This window comes from Dama dama, chromosome X (genome assembly GCF_033118175.1).
Source record: "Dama dama isolate Ldn47 chromosome X, ASM3311817v1, whole genome shotgun sequence".
NCBI lineage: Eukaryota > Metazoa > Chordata > Mammalia > Artiodactyla > Cervidae > Dama > Dama dama.
Window position 1 is genome coordinate 112,161,540 of NC_083714.1, and position 21,599 is coordinate 112,183,138.

At 45.1% G+C, this 21,599-nt stretch overlaps 2 protein-coding genes and 1 non-coding gene across 14 annotated transcripts in view; all 3 read left to right on the forward strand.

Annotated features, from left to right (window-relative positions):
- Positions 1-18,143, forward strand: part of CASK (calcium/calmodulin dependent serine protein kinase) — a 386,525-nt gene extending 368,382 nt beyond the window's left edge. For all 12 annotated transcript variants that reach the window (XM_061136699.1, XM_061136701.1, XM_061136702.1 and 9 more), the window contains 3 exons: positions 1,602-1,804; positions 9,224-9,307; positions 12,768-18,143. In XM_061136699.1, coding sequence (XP_060992682.1) covers positions 1,602-1,804; positions 9,224-9,307; positions 12,768-12,944 — 464 coding nt within the window. In that variant the 3' untranslated portion in view covers positions 12,945-18,143. The remainder of the gene's footprint in view (positions 1-1,601; positions 1,805-9,223; positions 9,308-12,767) is intronic.
- Positions 4,772-4,844, forward strand: TRNAR-UCU (transfer RNA arginine (anticodon UCU)). The gene has a single exon. It is a non-coding gene; the product is annotated as a tRNA-Arg (tRNA).
- Positions 17,702-21,599, forward strand: part of LOC133052807 (uncharacterized) — a 30,253-nt gene continuing 26,355 nt past the window's right edge. Inside the window, exon 1 of the mRNA XM_061137647.1 lies at positions 17,702-17,738. Within this exon, the coding sequence (XP_060993630.1) occupies positions 17,702-17,738 (37 nt within the window). The remainder of the gene's footprint in view (positions 17,739-21,599) is intronic.

The following is a 21,599-nucleotide window of genomic DNA, read 5'->3' on the forward strand; positions in this document are numbered from 1 at the left end:
CTTGATCATGTAAGCAGTTGAAATTCTATGTTATTAAATGGCCAGTGAACTAGCTTGGTTTTAAAGTGTGCTGTTGCTGACCCTAATCATGTCTTCTTGCCATAATATTTGACCATGGGTATGTATATAGCACATAATACAGTGTCGACATAGTATGCTGTTTCTTCAGTTTTTTGTGTGCCTGGAGAAAGGGTTCTTCTTTAAACATCCACATTTCCATGTCCATGAGCACTTGGGAGTTGTACAGTCTCTTTGGAGCAGGAGTTGGGGAACTCCCCCTGGGTTTGGACTCATGTACAACAAAGAGTTGCATAAATTTGTCCCTGCTCAAAAAAGCAAAGAAGCAAAAGGAGAAAGAAAACTAAAACTGTTGTTTCTGGCTTATCTAGAAAAACATTTCCTAAAGTGTATTTTGGAGAATGCTGGTCCTGTTAGTATCCCACAGAAGTAGGACTTATGGGCAGATACTTTAGTAAACACTCACTCAGGTCAGGGGTCAGCAAACCTTTTCTGTAAAGGACTAGACAGCAAATATTTGAGGTTTTGAAGGCCATATGGTCTCTGACACAACTACTCAACTCCGCCATTGTGGCTTGAAAGCAGCCATAGACAATATGTAAACAAATGAGCATGGCTGTGTTCCAATAAAACTTTATTCACAAGAACAGACAGCAGGCCATGTTTGGCCTACAAGTCATAGTTTGCCAATTCCTGGTTTAGGTCTTTCCTAACTATTATGGCCATGTCTGGCTAAGGTCATTATGTTTCCAATATGGTATCCCTTTTGCTCTATTCTAATAGTCTCCTTGTATGTGATGCTGTAAACCAGCACTATTCAATAGAATGTTCTTTCATGAGAGCATTCTATATCTGTGCTGTCCAGTACGGTAGCCACTAGCCACATGTGGGTACTAAACCCCTGAAATGTGGCTAGTAAGATTGAGGAACTGAATTTTTTAAACTTTTCTTAATTTTCATTTACTTAAATAACCATTTGGGGATTTCCATTGTTTAATTCTCCTTTTTCCTTCTCTGAAGACCTAACTGCATTAAAGCATACAGTAAGTTAAGTTAATCCTGGGTCATTTAGTGTCTTTCCCCTGTCATTACCCTTGAAGGGATGAAATAGATCTCATCTACACACAGAAAGGTTCACCAAACCAAACAACTAACCAACTACTGTGTTCTGATGTCACATGAACAAATAGGACTTCTAGAACTGATTTCTACAAAGCTACTGGAGGTGGGAACAGAGCATGACATATGCTACAGGATCCATGGCTTTTAAGAGAGATTGAGTTTGGGTAGGTCCACTGGGGGCTCCTCTCGTGGCTCAGATGGTAAAGAATCCGCCTGCAATGCAGGAGACCTGGGTTCAATCCCTGGGTTGGGAAGACCCCCTGGAGAGAGCATAGGATATCCACTCCAGTATTCTTGCCTAGAGAATCCCCATGGACAGAGGAGCCTGACGGGCTCCAGTCTGTGGGGTCACAAAGAGTCGGACGTGACTGAGCAACTGAGCACAGCATAGCACAGGTCCATTGGGAGCATCAGCTCATATGCTCAGCCTCTTAAACCTCTTTCAACCTGTGACTTTGCAGATACAACCAGACCTCCAAAGAAAGATGAAGAAAACGGAAAGAATTATTACTTTGTATCTCATGACCAAATGATGCAAGACATCTCTAATAACGAGTACCTGGAGTACGGCAGCCACGAGGATGCGATGTACGGGACAAAACTGGAGACCATCCGCAAGATCCACGAGCAAGGTCTCATCGCGATACTGGACGTGGAGCCTCAGGTAATGCCCGGCCACCCCTGGCACGCCGTCATCCTGCTTGCATGCTAAGCTCAGGTTCTGAAATCGAAAAGTGCCATCAGAACATCATGGGTCACATAAAAATCTAATAGCAAGCTGCAGGAAAGTATCGGCAATGAAGGTACTGTGAGTTAACCACCCAAAATGCAAGCTAATCGTTGTGCTCAGAGCGCACACAGTGTATCTAAGAAAGAGAAACTGTTCTCTTATGAGATTCATTATACTCAGGCGCTCAACAAGGCGCCTGATCAGGTCTGTGCCTGCCAGAAACCCTCCAGTAATCTGACTCAGGATGAGACTCTGGCACTTGGTTAAACACCACAGCCACCTTTCCTCTCTTGGTACAGCTCACACTAGACCATCAGAGCCTCTGCCAGCATCTTAGGTTAATCACCAGCAAGAAATTCTGACCCTGGGCCCTGGGTCTGATGTGCAGCCCTAGCTTTATGAGTGCAAGCACAAGGGAGCCCCAGGGTATGCCAGGTGGAGCAGGGGTACAGACCCGAGGTGGTTCTCAGCTTCCTCCACCTCTTTACTGAGGGACAGTGCCTGACCCTGAGCTTAAACTTGGAGGCATATGGAGAACCTGGAGAGGGCTCAGAGACGATTAGTTGATCTGCAGATGCATCCTGTGCTGGAAGAAACTGAAATTATTAAACTTGAAAAGGAAAAAGCACAAGGCCTTACATCAAAAATGCTCACAAGCTATTTTTCATCAGAGGACAAACTAACAAGTGGGACTCAAAGCCCAGTAGGAAGGATTTGGGAGTTGTAGACACCTGGGCAGGTTACAGGAGAGGTTTGTGGGTGCCCATGTGACTCTGTGGCCTGCTGTTTCTAAGACCGACCTGTACGGAAAATCCCATATCACTTATCAACAGAATCAGTATACCACCTGCTGAAATGGTAGACCAGCTCTCCTCCAGCAGGCTTTGTTCACCAGAAGGCTTACCCCGGGGCAGGGAAGATCCTTGGTCAAGGGCCACTGTGTGAGACATGGGCCCCTAACCATCCCCAAAGAGAGGATGGAACCAGCTTAACCAGGGTTTATGTGACCTGGGGCCTGGCAGCTCAGTTACTCGGCCCCAAGATCCTAACCTCAGGGCCAGGGGGTTCAGCCATTTCCATGTCCCAGCACCTGATGGGGTTCTTGAACTTGGAATCTGGTTAAGGGGCTGGGGAGGAAAGCAACAGTAGGGTGAACGCTATACAGTGTACTTAACAATGAACTTGGACCTTTAGAGAACTAAATATATGATGTGTAATGTAGATTGATTTTTGTTTAACTACTGATCCCTCCTTACTAGGGATTGGAAAAATCTTCTGGCCAGGGGTGGCTAGAGGCAAAGTCTCAATCCTGGTCCTGGTCTTCGACACCCTGTCCTTGGGTTCCACACTGGTCTTCACCTGAACGTCGTTTTCTGCTGGTAGTAATGTCTCTAGCAGTATGCTGGCTGCAGGGCTCCTCAGACCCCCTCCGCGTTACCTCAGCCCACTTTCCAGGGCTTTCTGCCTCACCTGCTGCCGCTGCGGCCACCGCTGTTGCTATCGCTGCTACTGCTGCTCCCCTCCTGGCGCCCAGCTTCCCTGTGCCCTCGCCCCTGCCCAGCCCTGCACTGCTCTGCACTGCTGAGTGGGAGACACTTGTCTCGGCCTTACCAGGATGCCCACGTGCGGCACTGGGCACCAGAGCAACCTGTGGCCTGACCTGGGCATCTTCCTTGTTCCCTGTCTGCTGGCGGGGCTCACCGCTTTCTTCTCTCCTGCCTCCTTTGTCCCCCTCCTCTCAGAACTGGGGTCTCTCGGGACAGATAGGGCCCTGGGCTTGGGGATCACGCAGATCCCTCTTCCCTCATCAGTCTGGTTGACCGCTCTGGTCCCAGGCGCCGTGACCGTCACATCCAGCGGTCCAGCCACAGGTGCCCAGAGCCTGCGCCGCCTGGGCTTTGCCCTCAGGCTTCTCTCCCTTCAGCCCACTCGCCCCCCGCGGCTGGACGGGGCCTGCACCCTGCCTTCAGGATGCCCGTGGCCATGACCAACTTGCTGTCAGGCAGAGCCCCGTTGCTTTGGGGAGTCTCTCTCCTTAGGACGTTTTCTCCATGCCCTTTTCCCACCCTGGCCGTCTGATTACCCACTCCATGGTGTGTCATGGACAGTTGGACTCAACCAGCCTGTATTAACTGCTTAGTATGTTCTAAGCATTCTGCCAGGAGCTAAGAATACAAATAAGGCAAGCTGGTAAGGATGAAATTCCTTCCTCAGTGTTCATCAAAAACCACCTATGATGGAAGAAGTGCCAGGTGGCATTTTTACAGCTCTCTCCCTTCAGCCACTGACACCCTAGAAAGCCCACACTGGTGTTCAGCTCATTGTCTGTGCCATATTAACTGACTTTAGACAGTTCAGGCCAAACTGAACACATGTCCAATAATACTATATAAGATGCTACGGTTCTGCTTTAATCCCAAAAGGACCATGGTAAAGACTTCAGACAAAAATGAGTAACCTGACTTCTCTTAAAATAATAGGAATAGATTGTGTTCCTCTACATTTGCCAGGCAATTAGTTCTTCTACCTAATCCTTGTAACTAGAGATCGAGACATCTGTATCCACTTTTGTAGATGAAGAAATCAAGGCTTAACCTAACTGTCACTTGAACAGTCTCGGTTTGGATTTGGGTTGTTTTTTTAAAGAGAAAATCCCAGCCTCCTTTCACTGTAGAATCCTAGAAAAGTTAACCCTGATTAATCCTTAAGCTAGTGCACCTTTTATATAGGAGTACAATTTAAATCTTTAACATTTAGAAGAATCTGTAAGGAAGTTAAACCTGAGGAAAGCTGTAGAGCTGATTTCTCGTGGAAATAAAGCCATGGCTCAGAAAATAATCTATGTCCCTAATCCCAGAACTCTCATAGCTCTAATGTGTAGTCAAGATAGTTTTAGGAACTTCCCTGGTGGTCCAGTGGTTAAGACTCTGCACTTCTACTGCAGGGGGCACAGGTTTGATCCCTGGTCAGGGAACTAAGAAATCCCACATGCCACATGATGTAGCCAAAATAAGGGGGGGTTGTTTTGGGGGTTTTTTTTAGATTTTAATTATATTCTGATTTGGCCAGTTGCTGCATTGAAGAGTTGCCAGTAACAGAATTGCTGTGGCTTTGCTTTCACCCACAGGGGGAAAGGTTGTCATCAAGGAGGATGTACAGTCCTATTAGGGATCTGGGCTTAGAAACAAGAGCCAGGTTCTGAACTAGGAGCTGTTATGTGAAGTCAGTTTCTGGGGTCATTGTATTCTTCTTAAGCCCTTAGATCTTTCTCCAATATGACTTAGATGCTTGCCCTTAAGTACTTTTTAATTTTGCAAAAACCAGATAAGTCTTAAAGATAGCTGCTTCTTAGATACTTGGTCAAATGAGTTTTTATTCTTTGAGGGTAGTAACCTGAGATTAATTATTGGCCACAGATGAGCCATTAAATCAACTCATCTGCAAAAGAAAAAGAGTTAGTTTTAAATGTTAAATTAATGCTTTGTTGCCTGTCTGAATTCAACATATTTTCAGTGATCTTTCTAGACTCCCTTCTCGGGGATTCATATTTGCCTATGAATATTAACAAATTTGTGTCTCATCTTAAAAGTCAGAAAGGAAGAGGGTTTAGAGATCATCTTAAAGCCACCTATTAATGGCCTGATGGAGGGGGATCTGGTGAAGCAATCCCATTTCCTGCTCCTGAATTTCAGGCAAGCTAAGACTGTGCCAGAAAATGGCACCCACTTGAGAGCCATAAGTAGAGCAGAGTCTGGGGACAGAGGCCTTCAAGAACAACCGAGGATGTGCATGTGACTGCTGAAGGTATGAGGGAGACTAGGCAAGATCTCAGTCAGGATTCCAGGCATCTTACCATTTTTGAAACTATAATAATAGAGAAAGTCAAAGCCATGAGCAGAAGGAGGAAGCAAATATACTAACCACAGAGGTTACTGTAGTTACTGTGATAAACATGAAATGAGGCTCGGAACTTCCTGGCAGCCAGGACAAAAAGGAGAATGTCATGAATCACATAATTCTCATCTAGTGGAAAGTATGTTGGTTCTTTCCTTGGAGTTAACTGATAAAGGAATATATCACCTGCTCCTTAGACATAAGAGGCAGTTGGTGGTGTGGTGACTACAGTGTCCATTGACGGCCTCATGCAGTAGGTGCTGAATGACCTTCCCGTCTTCATGGTTAAAGACTAAGAGTGCGACTGCCTTTTGGTGGTAGTACTCAGTTGCTCAGTCGTGTCCCAGTCTTTGCGACCCCATGGAGTGTAGCCCACCAGGCTCCTCTGTCCATGGGATTCTCCAGGCAAAAATACTGGAGTGGGTTGCCATGCCCTCCTTCAGGAGACCTTCCTGACCCAGGGATCAAACCCATGTCTCCTGTGTCTCCTGCGTTGGCAGGCAGATTCTTTACCATTGCACCACCTGGGAAGCCCATGAATGCTGTGTAGAGCAGGGTAATCTGCAGGCAGATAACAGTTGCTGAGTTTTCTGGTGTGGTAATAGGAGAGTAATAGGAGTAATACTCAATTAGGTGGCTTTTAGGCTGTGGTCACCAAGTGGAGAAAAGTCCATTTCACACCAGGGGCGGTATTCTCAACTTCATCGGAGGGTTGTGGCCCTTGGACATCTATCTGGCAACTCAGGGATGGGAGCAAGGGTAGGGACTGTGCCTTAGTTTGTCCCCATCCAAGTTGCCCAGAAGGTGACTCTGGGTGGGTGTGGAGTGACAAGGAAAACTTATGTCTCAACTGACCCTGGAGTCACCTGATTTATGAACATAGGATGGATAGAAAAAAGGCCCCAAATATTAATGATAGAAAGGCCCATTCTAAGCGAAGATCCCTGTTAAGCTCCATTGAGCTATATATGGACTTCATGGTATTTGTTCCTTGCGAAAATCTTCAGTCACAAAAGGCTTTGCAAAGAAATGCCAATTACCTCTTTCAAAAATGAACATAGCAAGTTCGAAGAGGTTTCTCCCACAGGGAATCTGAGCCTGTGACTGTCACAATTAAAGCACTTTTTTTTTTTGACAGCACTTTGATGGCAGGCAAAATAATGTGCCACACTCCCTTACCCCACAAGGAAAAACTGTAACTAAAATTCAGAAGCATAATCCTAGAGAAAGTGAACCTTGCACTGAATAGGAAAGTCAAAACCTTGAGCAACCAGTTTGCCTCTTCCATGCCTTGATATTCACAGAGGCTGAGAGAGTCGCTTAATGCCCTCTAATCAAACCTGCCTCAAAAGGCAAAACAGACTTTGTGTGAATTGTATGTACTACTTTTACATCTTTGCTTGATCAAAAAACAATTTCTGCCAGGTGCCATTTGGGGCAGGAGGGCAACCACTGAATGATACAGCCCTGCCCTCAAGAAGCTTAGCCGGCAGCATCCAGATACTTGCATTTCCGTGGTGATGGGCACTACAGGTGCCTAAGTGTGGGTGTGTCAGGAGCACACCAGAGGGGTACCTGCCTCCACTCAGAGCTCACAAAGGATTTGCAGAAGAAAGAACACTCAGCCAAGCAACAGAGAGAGCAGGGAATGGGGGCCAGGGGATGGAGTGAGTATCCAGGCAAAAGGAGCAGGAAGAGAAAGGCTGACCCTTTTGTGGAACTGAAAGCAGTTCAGCAAGGCCTGTCCACAGAGGGGGACAGAAAAGTGAGCGTGGACCAGGCTACATTTCATCCCAAGGCCAAGAGGGAGCTCTCGCAGGGTCTGGATTGGAGGGGTGATATGAGGGAATTTGTAGTTCCCAAAGATCATTCTAGTGGCAGGGCTTAGTAGGGTTGTGCCGTGCCATACTAAGTCACTTCAGTTGTGTCTGACTCTGCGACCCCATGGACTGCAGCCTGCCAGGCTTCTCTGTCCATGGGATTCTCCAGGCAAGGATACTGGAGTGGGTTGCCATGCCTTCCTCCAGGGGACCTTCCCGACCCAGGGATCAAACTCGCGTCTCTTGCATTGGCAGGCGGGTTCTTCACCACTAGCGCCACCTGGGAAGTCCCGTTAGAACAGTCATTCTGTGTGCTAAAGGCTCACTCTGACCTTTATGTGACCTCATGTGACCAAGATCACATGGCTGGTAAAGAGCTCTGTGCACGCGTGCTTAGTCATGGCCGACTCTTGGCGACCCCATGGACTGTAGCCCGCCAGGCTCCTCTGTCCATGGGATTCTCCAGGCAAGAATACTGGAGTGGGTTGCCATGTCCTTCTCCAGGGGACCTTCCCGACCCAGGGATTGAACCCCCATCTCTTGTGTCTCCTGCATTGGCAGGCGGATTCTTTACCACTGAGCCACCTGGGAATTGGAAAGCAGTCCAAACTGCTACTACAGCAAACCAGCACTGGGAGTGGGGATGGCGGAGTAGGGATAGGGCAACACAAACAACTGAAAGGCTGTTTAGAAAGCAAACTGTGGCTAACAGAATAGACATGTTAGATTCTTAAATAAAGGACAGCAAGATATTTACCCCTGATGCATACGAATTAGTTACATGTCAGTCACTTGTGAACTGTGTGCCTATGTTGGACTTTGTTGCAGGGTGGGAGTGTAACCCCTTGCTTGGGGTCAGGGGAGAGCCCTGTCCTCAAAGGGGAGGGGCAGAAGCACCAACCCCTGACCAGAATCAACTCCCACAGCATCACGTGCGGACTTTGCAGTTATCTCTGTGCAAACTAGTAGCGTGCAGTTAGAGGTTTTAGATGCCTCAGAACAGAACTGAAAGGGGCCTCAGAGATGCCTCTCCCTTGAACACAGGTATTATCACAAGCCTGCAAATTACTCACAGTCACATGGCTTCTAGAGTAGCTCCAGGCTCCATCTCTACACGGGGTCTCCCTTCCCTGTAGAGTCCCAGAGTAGCGGTGGGGGGGGCCTCCCCTGGGACAACTCAGAAGGCCTGTGTCGGTGTGAACACAGTCACAGTGGTCAGGACTTGCTCTCCCTGTGAGCAATTTGCAGTGTGGTTTGGTGGGCTCTAGATGAGTTCTGAGCCAGCCTGCTGGCCCCCATCTACCCCAAAATGCATTTCCTAGAAACTGAAATTACCAGGTTTGAATGAACAGTAACCAAACATAATCAGTATGCACTTTTTTGCAGAAAAATAATTCAGATCGATTCATGAGATTCCTAAGAAAAATGTCCAGTTTGTCAGCTTTTATTTTCCGATGGCTACTGTCCACCCCTTGGACAAAAAGAAGTCATATAAGTTATTTATAATGTTGGTAAATTTAATAATATCTGGCCAAAAATTTGAATCAAGGGCTTTTTCCAGTTGTATCCTTTTCTATGGGCTTGTCTGAACACTGCATCGGTTATTTCTAAGTCTCAGTTTTCTTCTTTGTTTACACAGGCACTGAAGGTCCTGAGAACAGCGGAGTTTGCTCCTTTTGTTGTTTTTATTGCCGCACCAACTATCACTCCAGGTTTGAATGAGGTAAGAATTAATCAGTTTGTCCTCTACTCAGCAGTCCCCTGAGTAAGGATGCCTTTGTGTCGCTCGTTCAAGGCCAAAGCCCCATCTCATTAAGACAACTAAGTGAAGCTCTGCTTTGTCCACCATGCCGGCCATTAAGATTTCCAGAGATCAAGGTCCTCGTTCAGAAGGAGGAATTACACCCCACAGAGAAGTATGGTTTTTCCAAGATCATAGTCATTAGGCAATTCAAGCTTGAGTGTCCAGAGCAGTCAGCCTTCTCCATAGGCCTGCTCCCGCACTGTGGGGCTGCCTTCCTGATCACAGCTGTACTGACAGAGCTCGGGGCCAAAGATGGCTTTGCCTGAGGACAACTATGAGGCATCCACCACCTTGGCTGAGCTGCCCAGGCTCCCCTGAGCAGCCTCCAGTGTAGAACCCATGCAGGATCTCTACCCAGGCCCCCGGAGACTCCCAAACCTAGAAGTGAGCTCAGTCCCCTCTCAGGCCTACTCAAATCAGCAGCCACCACGGAGATGGTGCCTGTGAGGCTCAGCAGTAGCGTCTAGAACCAAGCTGGCTCACATAGCCTGCTACTGCCAGGCTGATGAGAAGGTAGTTATGGCATGTCCAGTAAATATATTGCTGCTGTAGGGTCATTCATATGAAGAAACTCTCTAGAAAGTTAATACTGAAGACCATCCCTTCCACAGGGTCTAGAACCCACCAGAATGTTCTTGGCACTGTCTAGTTAACAGTGGCCTAGACTCACCCAAGTCTGTGACAGTAAAATCAAAGCTTGGAGATTTTCACCTTCAGGAAAAAAATTAAATATCCAGGCAAGAATACTGGAGTGGGTTGCCATTTCCTTTTCCAGGGGATCTTCCCAACCCAGGGATCAAACCCATGTCTCCTGCATGGCAGGCAGATTCTTTCCCATCTGAGCCACCAGGGAAGTCATCTAGGTTTAAAGAAGATTAAATATCTCGATTTCTATGTCACTTATATTTTCAGTCATTTTTTGATGTTTCATTTGCAAAAGATGTATTCCTTGGTAAAGTCTACTTTTCCGTCTTATTTAATACACAAACATGTTTGAAACTCCATGTTGTGGCTAGCTCTTATCCTTTGGTTACCATGTATTTTTCTTGAATTACCATCTTTGCTTTGTTTTTGTTTTTGCCTTTTTTCCTGCCCTTTTACTAATTTTCCATAGCTGCCAAAATGGTGCAGAAAATTGCCTGTAAGTACCAGCTAGGAGGTGATAAAATACAGCCTTGTTTCCTTTCATAGATTTAGAATGTAGACATTTTGTTCCCACAAATCCTTGCTTTTGCTGTTAGAATAAAGGCATTTTGTTTTCACTGAGTTAACCCCTGCTCATGTTAAGTCAAGCCTGCAGAGAAGCTGTTGTAGAGGAAGAAACTGACAAATATAACTTCATCTTGTAAGATCGTTAAGAGGGAACTTTAAGTTGGGGGGAGAACTACATTAAAAATTTGATGTTCTCAGCCATAAATTTTCTTGAATGTTTTCACCAGCCCAGCTTTCTGAACAAATTATAAGCCCTGTTAGTGGATCTTAAAGCCCAGGACTTTATACTAGCCCAGGACTATTGTATATTCCAATAGAATCCCCTAGCCTGGAGCACGACATGGTAGGAATTGCTCCTTCTCGTACTGGTAGGAAGCGCTCCTGTCTTTGGGTGAATGCATGTTTCCTAAAATGGGGCTTTTGTGTTGTGTTTCTTGTGGAGCCACAGTGAAAATACTATGCTTTTTAAGTGCAAGCAGAAAGTGTGTTGATATGACCTTAGAAGGTAATGATTAACTGAGGTCTTACCTGTGCTGAAGTAGTTAATACCTAACATCCAAAGCATACCTCATCCTGCTTTGAAATTCTGGTAGATAACAAAACAGGTTAGGACACTCTCATTTCAGAGTGTCCTGATAGAAAAGATTGATTTCCCAACTTGTCTGGTGTCTGTCATCCCCACTGCGGTGCTGTGATGGAATCGAGTGTTACTATTTTACCTCGAATCCCCTTGTCAAAGGGTTGCACCACACACCAAGGTTCCCCTAGGAAGAGTCTCTTATAAACAGGTGGGCCTCAGGGAAAAGAAGAGGGGCCCCAAGCCTGCAGTGAGCGCCAACAGTTCCCAAGTCCCTGACGGCACCACACCTTTCAGAGATGGGTCCCTGTCATCATGGGCCCCCATTTCCTAGTAGATTTCCAATTTAACACGCCTCACATCCTCTCATGGCCAGTATTAGCCAGCCAAGCACTTGCTCTTTTGGTAAGGTTTATTAAGCACTTACTATGTATAAGGCATAATGCCAAGTGCTGGGCACAGCAGGGCAAGTTTGCACTGTAGTTGGGGAGAGAGATACTAATCAAACAAACAAGCATTTAATTGTATCTATTGATAGATATATATTTCAGAGTCCACCCAACAGCTCACCTACCTAATCAGTTCATTTGACTTACAGAGTTTCCTGGTTTCAAACTTGAACTTCCCCATTAAAAGCTCAATATAACAAGATCTGAGCCATGACGGTACAGAGGCAAACTTTCTGGTGGCCCTTAAGAGATCCTCATCTTGAAAGAACTGCCATCCTGAGGCTTTCTGGGGCGCATGGCAGAAGTTTAGGGAAAGTCTTTACCGCAGCAGAGAGTTGAGTAGCTGCTTCTCCTTCAGAGTTTTTTCCGTAAGAGATACAAGGACCTACAGTGATGTTTGGCCATTTCCAACGCAGACCACCTTGAAGGGATTCATTGGGTGTGAGTTACTTTTGTATCTGGGATATGGCCTCATTTCATCCATTACTGATAACATCCAAAAAGCTTTTGCCTCTGGCACATCCACTGCTAGTGAGGGCAGGCAATGCATTATATATGTAATGAATTCCTGGAACATGGCAGAAAAATTCAACCTCATTTGTTATTCAGAGGCAGGGGCTTCTTGGGGCAAACACAGCTGGGCTCCGGGGCTTAGTGTGAGCGAGAGCAGAGGACCAAAGAAAGGGGACGCAGGGCTCTGACCTCCCCCCGAAGCCCCCTCCACTCTGCCAAACAGGAGAGTGGTTCGAGATGAGGCAGGCCTGGGTCAGGGGGATGAGCACAGACAGTCTCGGCTGACTCCAGACGGGCACAGTTCAGCCAGAGCAGGGTCGTGTGTTTGCTGAGGAGTGTCTGTGTCCTCTGGTCCGTCCAGTTTGGCACAGAGGCCCTGTTGCATGGTGAGCAGTCGCAGTTGTAAGCCGTCGTTCTGTGACCCTGCCATCCTGGGGGCCGTCATCTCCTCTGTCAGGAAGCGGCCTCAGCCTCACACTCAGATGTGTGCCATCACGGGCGGGCCTGGACTGTTTCTGACACCAGGACAGAAATGTAGCCCGAGAAAACCACCTTGGTTGACTTCTCTCTCCTCTTTGCTTCTCCCTCCTCCCATGCCCACCCCTTCCTCCATCCCCTCACCATTTAGGATGAATCTCTTCAGCGTCTGCAGAAGGAGTCTGACATCTTACAGAGAACATACGCACACTACTTCGATCTCACAATTATCAACAATGAAATCGACGAGACAATCAGACATTTGGAGGAAGCCGTGGAGCACGTGTGCACAGCCCCGCAGTGGGTCCCCGTCTCCTGGGTCTATTAGGCCCCCCTCCCCCAGATATCTGCCGCATAACTGGGAGCCACCTCATACATGGAAAAGCCTCTTTGTTATCGGCCTTGTGTCAGCAGGTCGTGGTCCCTAGAGACTACCTAGTTGTAGTGTGACCTACATTTATAATTATTGTCATGTCCAAATAGATAGGAGGAGAAAAACAATTACACACTAATTTAAAGAGACAGTATCTTTTTTAATCAGTTCTCCTAAACTTTAATAAAATGTATCTTTAAATGTATGTATTATTCAATCCTTTGGAATGTTATATTTTTGGAAATCATAGCTTTTTATTTCCAAGGCCCCTAAAAACTGCACAAAATAGATGCTGCTTTCTATAATCTATTTTAATAATAATAAACAATGATTCTGTTACCTTGACTGGGGTTGGAACACTACATTCTTTTTAGAGTCTGATTTTATGGATTGGAATATCTTTCTTTCCTTTATTTATTTGAAATAATCAGTCTAGTGATTACAAAACTCATAAATTTTTAAAGGCCTTTTTTTCCTCTTTTTTTTTAGAATAGTATTTTTTTTAAGTCCTTTATGTAACATCCAGATAATGTGATACTGTCTCTTTGAAGCACCCTGTAAACCTTTTAGAGATTTGAAGTTGGGTCTTGACTCTTAATGCATGTGGACAGTCGCGAGCGTTTATGCTGTCGGTGTGTCTGTGTTGGACAAAACAATCTGTAATCTACAACAAAGTACATTCCGTTCACGGGGCACACCCAGGGGAATAAGAATAAAATGCTATTATGACTAAGTTGTAAACCTATGCACATCCCTTGCATTTCGGGCAACTTTATAAAAAAACAAAAGAAACTGATTTTTATTAATAATAACCATGTAGTGAAATGTGTTTGTAATTTTGTCTCAATTTAATTTGTTGTAAGGTGGGAGGGGGAATTGCTGGTTTCACCATTTCAGATCTGTGTTGTCTGAGAGTATTAACATTTTAATTAAGCAAAGAAATGAGGATTTTTAATATGTATGTAATTGTTTTAAAGCACCCATTTTAAGAGAATATACTGTGCAATGAAGAAACCAGTTTAGGCATTTGCTATAAACTGAATTATTCCAAAAGAATAATCTATAACAGCCCTGTAAATTCCTTTAAAATGATAACAGGACAGTTTGACCAATTTTTTTTTAAATATACTTCCTTTTATGTGTTCAATAATTAAATGCCTTTGGGTCCTTCATTTCATCATAGATTTGTTCAGGTTTACAAGGTGATGACCTTTTAGATTTTATAATCCTTTAGATGCTCATTGAACCATCGAAGGCCTAGGAATGACCATCAGTTGGCAGGATAATAAAATACTCTACCAGAGCACAGCTGGGACCTCATCTGGCTCCCAGAATGCAGTGCACCCGAGGGCCACCCGTGTGCTGGAGGCAACATGTGGTTTCTCCTTCCTCTTGCTATATCCCTTGGCACAGGAGAATCATGTCCTTGTTGCATCAGAGACATTAACCATCCCATCACTCTTCTGTGAGGTCACATTCTTCCAATACAGGTGAGTCAGGCTGGCGGTTTTCTCGCTTTTTGCCAGAGGTCGGTGGCAGGTTTGTCCATTCGAGTGTCAGTGGTTCTGTTAACCTGAGATCCTTGAAAAAAAATACCATCGAGTTTCCTTCTTGTAGGTTAGATGGCCTCATTGCTTTGTGCCTCGGCAGGACATGCAGGATGTGTTCTGAGCGGAACAGCTCCTCTTGAAGGACCACACAGAGAAGGCCGGTGTATACTCTTTTGAGGGTGTCACCCTCCCCTCCCCTTACTCTTACTGAACAGTGCTGGGTTTTCCTCCGATGCTGTCCTTTGTCGGTGACCCGATGAGTATACAGCTTACAAAGTGCTTCCATTGGGGTCCCACCTCAGGGTGACCAAACCACCAAACCAGAGACACCCTGGATGGAGGGAGAAACCCCAAGAGCTGTTTGGGGCTGTGATGGGACTGACTGCAATCTAAGCGACGCCAAGGCCAGCCAGTCATTCCCAGGATGGTACTGGTCACAATCTGGGCTCTTCTCAGTGTGAGCATGCCCGCTCTACCTCTTTTCCAATGAAGCACAAAGAAGAATGCAACTGACACCTGAGAAATGAAGCCCCCTCCCTCTGGTAGGAACCCCCATGGCCCACTTGCCCTCTGAGACCAAGTCTCTGGGGATGCTTGACGATGCCTGTCTTGAGCCACCCACCATGCTGGTAAAGGCAGGTCAGGCAGAGGAAGAAAAAAGCAATGCCGGTGTAGTGTCTGGCCCCAGGACTGAGAAGTACACAGGCTGGTGGCATTCTCACCATCGTGCAGGTGGCAAAATTCCTGCACCCAGAACGCATTCTGTCTGACTTCTCAAAGAGGTCATCTGTTCCCTTCTGCTAATATACGACTATCCTAAAGCAGTGTCTTTGTGACCTAGCAGAAAAGACTTAAATTTCTGAATCCAGAGTAATTACAGTACATTGCTGCTGCCACTCCATTACAGTTGTCCACTGAGCAATCAGAAAATTGCTCAAAAGCTGCTTTACTGTTTCCATTCCATCCACAAAATCATTTTTTTCCTTTCAAAGAATAGAGCAGATGATTAGATCATTAAATCTTAACACTGGTCAATTCAGCCATATTCTGAGGGCTCTCTTTCCAGTCCTATTCCTCACAGCAAGAAAGGGGGGTAGGGGTTAATATGTCAAATTAGCTGTTAAAAAGAATGTCCTGATTTTCTAATCATAAAACAGTAATTACTTTGCCCAGGCAGCATGTTCAATTTTAACACTAAAAAGGAAAATGTCACTCAGTTTAATTCAGGAAGCATCCCAGTGTTGAGATAATATGGTAGCCTTTTAAAAAGCAATTAAGTGTATCTCCTGTTAGGTGAGATGGTTTAAAATATTTGCTCAGAGAGGAACAGAAATGGGTGACCTACTTCTTGGCAATTTGCATTCAGAAGGCATCTTCTGAGCCCATCCCATTAGCAGTGGGGTATCCAAAGATGCTGCAAAGCCCCTACCGCACAAAGGACCAGCATATGCTCCTTTTTCCCCAGGGCCCAGTCCATCTCCTGCTGATGGGGCCAGCCCACTGGGCCTGGACTCCATGCTATGATTATTTTTCAAGACTTTGATCTCATGATTATAGAGGGGATTTTTTTGATTTGTTTTTAAATCACTTGTAGTTTAGTCTGTTCATTAAGCCTTTGAGTTCATTCCTGGAAAAAGTGTAATCAGTTGAGCCACCCTTGGGGACACTGAGCAGTGGAAATGTCCGGCATGGACACTGCCCCTTAAAGACAGGTGACCCAAAGCAAACGCTCTTGTCTCCCCCTGATGTCCTTTTCTTCATTTCAGATCAGTCACTTGAGGGCAAAGAATGAATATACCGCTAAAGCTAGCAAGAACATTTCTTGATTAATATATTCTTAATGCCTCCCAGGCTATCTCCTTGGAAAGAAGAGAAGGCATCTTGCAATCAGCATTCCAAACAAGCCCCTGTGGATTCTCATCCTCCTGCTTATTTCCTATCGTCAAACCAGTGTGTGTGTTTGTGTGTGTGGCGAGGGTGGGCAGGGGGAGAGACATGGAGGAAGGGCTTGTTTTTCCAGAACTGAACACAGCCTCCTAATTCCATCCTGTTTCCAACGGCTTAGATACCAAGGTCCCCAAGTGTTCTTTCTCTTGTTCTGCGCCTCTTATTAATTCTCCTCTTAGAAAGATCTTTTGCTTCTCACTGCAGCTTACAGAAGGGCTACAAGCTTTCCTCATGAATTGTTTCATTTGGTAGAACTTTTCCACCCTTTAGAAGTAAGGTCTTCCTCTCCACTTGGTGTCTTTGATTACAGGATGTCATCTGTAAGGCTCAATGCTTGGTTGGCTTTGCCCACACCCACTCAACTCATCAGTTTGCCTTAAACTTGGAGCTATCAGAAGTCTTGGGTCTTCCAGTTTAGTGAGTGAAGTTTAGGGGTAACAGGCATCCAGGAAGTGAGAAAAAGGAAGAAAGTTTGTGTCCACCAGTCCACATCCTTTTTATCTGGTCTTCTCTGTTACTCTTGGGCTGCAGAAGGTGGGCTGACATTTAGAAAATCCAGAGCTCCCCCCATCCCTCACCTAACCATCAACTCTCTTGACCCTGTGCAAATGGACCGAGCAAAAGAAAACAGAAAGAGATGTTTGGCATTACACACGGGGGACCTCGTTTCTGGCCCCAAGCACAACCCCCTATTTCTCTACACGTAGAACGTTGGAGCTTCGCTGCCCCATCTGTGTTCCTTCCCTTCTCTCCCACATGTGATCAAAGGAGCATGCCAGTGGTCTCACCCATCAAGCCCTGGGGGTGACCATCTTGGGACCCAGAGGCTGTGCAGTCTCTTGGAAGGAGTTCTGCTCGGGGGTAGAAATAGGGGTTTCTCCACCGTGAGCAGCCCTGGCTATTATTTGCATTTTAAAGAAACCAAGAATTGGGGGACTCAATTTCTGGTCTCTGCTGTGTCCCCGGAAGGCGCCTGTGCAGGGGGTGAGAACCTGTGGGGGCAGCAGGCCCAGGAGCTGACACAAAGGCCTAACAATCCCAATCCCAATCCCCATCGTGTTTAATTGCCAGGCAGGCGCGTCGCCATTCAAACTCAGTTCGGGGGTTATTTTGCATAAAGTTTTGCCAACGTGTTCCTTTTTTTTTTTTTCTGTATGTATAATTGCCTTTTTATAAAAGGTTTTGAAGTATTGTCTCAGTGATTAAAAGAGAGCGATGTTAACAGTTGTTGTATATTTCACCGTATCCAATTGTAAGTATTTGCAGGGTACAGCCAAGCCTTAGCGTGCAAGAGCGTCTGTGTCCTCCGACACCCTGGAGGTGAGGGCATCGGAAAGGTTCGGATTCTTTGTAAATGTCCCGCTTTTCTTTCTCTCTGTGTGTATCTATTTACATGCCTTAGCACACGCCCTCCTGCCCTGATCCCTCTGCCCTGTCGCCAGAACACCCAGAATGCTGGTGCGCTGCCGATACAGGACAAGTCAACGCAACCCTAATCAGTTGTCTCTCGTGTGACAGGGGAGGAAGAGAAACTCCATAGTATTCTTTGTAGAATATACATACCTGTAGGATGCTGTGTAATGGGAAACCATAGAATTGGGCTTTTGTCATTTCAAAGTTGGAGAAATGTATGAATAAAATGTATAAAACACGAAAAGGTAGTTGTCTCCTCAGATTGCAGGACCAACCACCCGAGGATCAGAGGGAGAGGGTTAGGCCTTGCAGACCTTCCCATAAAGGCCTGGCCTTCCCCCTCCCAGAGGCGCGCGCCCCCTGGCACTGCAAGCTCAACTACTTGCCTTTGGATGCAGGCTTTAAATAGCTTCAGGTTTAAACAGAAAAAGAAAAAAAAAAAAAAATCCAAGCTGCGACAGCTCTTAGGAAGAGGTGACTAAGCTGATTCAAGCTGAACAGGCGCCCAGCTTGGAAAGGCCATCCCTTGCTTGACATTTGCATGGAAAGCCTCAGGAGGGAGTCTGCTACCGTTGGGCTTGAGTGCTTGGCTCTGGCCTCCGGGCTTTGACCTGAGACGCCCCCTTGTATGCCTCAGTGACCTACTTCACACCTTGCCTTCCTGGCCCGGGGCTCTCTGCCCAAGTACAAAACCAGGGTGGCTTCAGAAACCCACACTTGCATGGATCCAGTGCGGACACCCCTAGAAATAGCCGGGCCTGAATATACTATCAGGGCTCACCCTTTTTTTTTTAACTGCTCACTTTGAGAAGACACATGTTAAGGAAACGTAAACAGGAGCAATTATTTACCTCAGTCAGGTAAACCTCACCCTATCGAAAACACACAGAAGAGTCTGAGTCACATTCAGACAAGAAATCTGAGCCTCCGGCCTTCCGATTCAGGGATCCCCAAGTCATCTGATTCAGGGTTTCCCAGGTGGCGTTAGTGGTAAAGAATCTACCTGTCAATGCAGGAGACATGAGATAAAGTTTTGATCCCTGGGTCGGGAAGATCCCCTGGAGGAGGGCACAGCAACCCACTCCAGTATTCTTGCCTGGAGGATCCCATGGACAGAGGAGCCTGGCGGGCTACAGTCCATGGGGTCGCAAAGAGTTGGACACAACTGAAGCAACTTAACATGGACACACACAAATCGTCTTTCTGCAGACTAGATGTACAGGTGACCAAAAGCATAATGCTACTACTAAGCTCCTTTTCTGCACTTCGGGGCATTGAAGACACATCCAACATGTCAGTATTAAGCTGGTAGGAATGAATAGAAACATGTACTTCTATATTTTGCCCAGTTGACAGTAATATGATAAGCTGAATAAACAACACTGGGGATCATTCCATGACCCGTTGCAGCAGAGCCTGCAGATCTGCAACAAGAACCCAGCTACGTTGGTGCAGGGTAGCAGACACTGACCAGGAGTTCAAGGTCACCGAGAGTAGTGACCGTGAGTACCCTGAGAGTACCAAGTCCCGTTAAAGGACCAGGCAAAGTGGCATCTGATTTTCTCCAGGAACAGTACACAGGCCTACAGTGAAACTCCATGGTCAAGACACTGTATGCACTGGCCTCTCTCCATGGTCCTCCCCCATCCTCACATTTCAGAGAGTGGTGCCCAGAAACAGTTTGGCCAGAGACACATTCTTAGGCTAAACCACTAAAAGCTTCAAGCATCTGCAGTTCCCTCTTCACATCTCAGGAGGCAGTTTTATTTCTCCCTCCCCATGGCCACTTGCTTGGCAGAGAATCTGTTTTCCCTTCTATCCCCAGAATGGTATGATGAATGACCAGAGGAGACAGCCTACTGGGACCTGACATGTGGCACCAGGCCCTTGAGATGTTAAACTGAGGCTGGAGACAGGACAATCAAGCCCGCTCACAGGCCACAGGCCAGAGTCACACGAATCAACAGCTTACCACAGGACTTCTCCTAGAACATTCTAGGGTGGTGGAAATGTTCTATTTCCCATTTGGGGTGGTGGTTACATCAGTATATGCCAAACACATCAAACCGAACACCTAAGATCTGCGCATTCTACTGAACATAAAATAGACCTCAATTACAAAAAAAAAAAAAGGAAAAAAAATCATATGATCATCTTCACAGTTGCCAAAAAAAATTTCACAAAATTCAGCCTGCACTTCTAAAGACAAATAAAAACTCTTACAAATAAGATAGAAAATGTCTTCAGCAGATAAATAGCTATTTCAACTCATAGTCAACATGATCCACCTAAAAGTGACACAATAAAGACATTACAATTGTAATTATCTTTTAAATTATCTAAATAACACTTGATCTTCCTAGAATGATTAGAAAATATGGATAAACAAAAAGGAGACATTTAGCCAGATTCTGCCACTTGGAGACAATTGCTATAAACACTGTATCTCTGCCAAGCTGGTATTTTTCCACAGTAATATATCTCAATATATCTATATTTTTGATGCAGTGAGGGGGGCATACTCAACACATACTAAGCACACACACTAAAATATAATCCTCCTGCCATGATTAATATTGCTTTTAAAACACCAACCAAAAACAGAGCAAAGTAGTATCAAAGTTAGAAAAGATGAGACAAAACTGTGCATATTTGCTAATAATACCATCATGTACCTTGAAATACCCATGAGAACAACTGGCAAGCTGTTCAAGTTAATAAAGAGCAGGTACAAAATCACTCAGAACTCAATGCTATCCTTATATACTAGCAATAAAGTTAGAAAATGTTCATGGTAAAAGCAGATGCCATTCTCCATTGCAACAAGTTTTTATAAACCAACAAAATACATGGGATTTATAAGAAAAGACCTCAAAGCTGCACTGAGAATATAAAATACTTGAATAAACAAATTTTTTTAATGGAAAAGCTAAGAATTTTAATGGCATCAATTTTTTCCAAATTAATGTGGAAGTTTAATACAGCACCAAACCAAAATCCAAACAGGGACTTTCCTGGTGGTCCAGTGGTTAAGATGCCGTACTTCCAGGATGAGAGTTCTACCCCTGGTCGGGGAAGTTCCCACATGCTGCTCAGCATGGCCAAAAAAGTTTTTTTAAAAATCCAAACAAAAATGTTGAAACTTTACAAAATGACTATTCATCTAGAAGAATAAACAGTGGGTTTTTTTTCTAATTTTAATTAAAGGAAATACTAGGAAAGAAATCAAGGAGGGATGAGTAACCCTTACAGATTGTAATCTGTTCCAAAGCTAAGACAATTAAGACACCCTATACCAAAACTAGTTTTAGACAAAGAACTCTTTGATGAAAGGATAGAAAATGAAAAGAACAGAGTTAGTCAGGAAAACTCTAGAAGAGAGTAACTTTTAAGTTTATACAGAAGTCACAAAGCAACCAAAAGATTTGATCTCATAAAAATATAAACTTTTCCATTGAAAAGTTGCAGACCACCAACTTGGAAGGACATTTTGCAGCAAACATGATATATAAAGAGTTGATACATTTATTATACAATGAACTTATATGAAGTGGTTAAAAATACTAACTTCCCAATATATGAACAAAGGACAAGAACATTTAACAATCAAATGTACAAACCATGAAAGAAAAGGATCAATAAAGCTAAATTAATTTAAATTAAAAATGAAAAAGTTCTGTTTATAGAAGATGTCATAAGC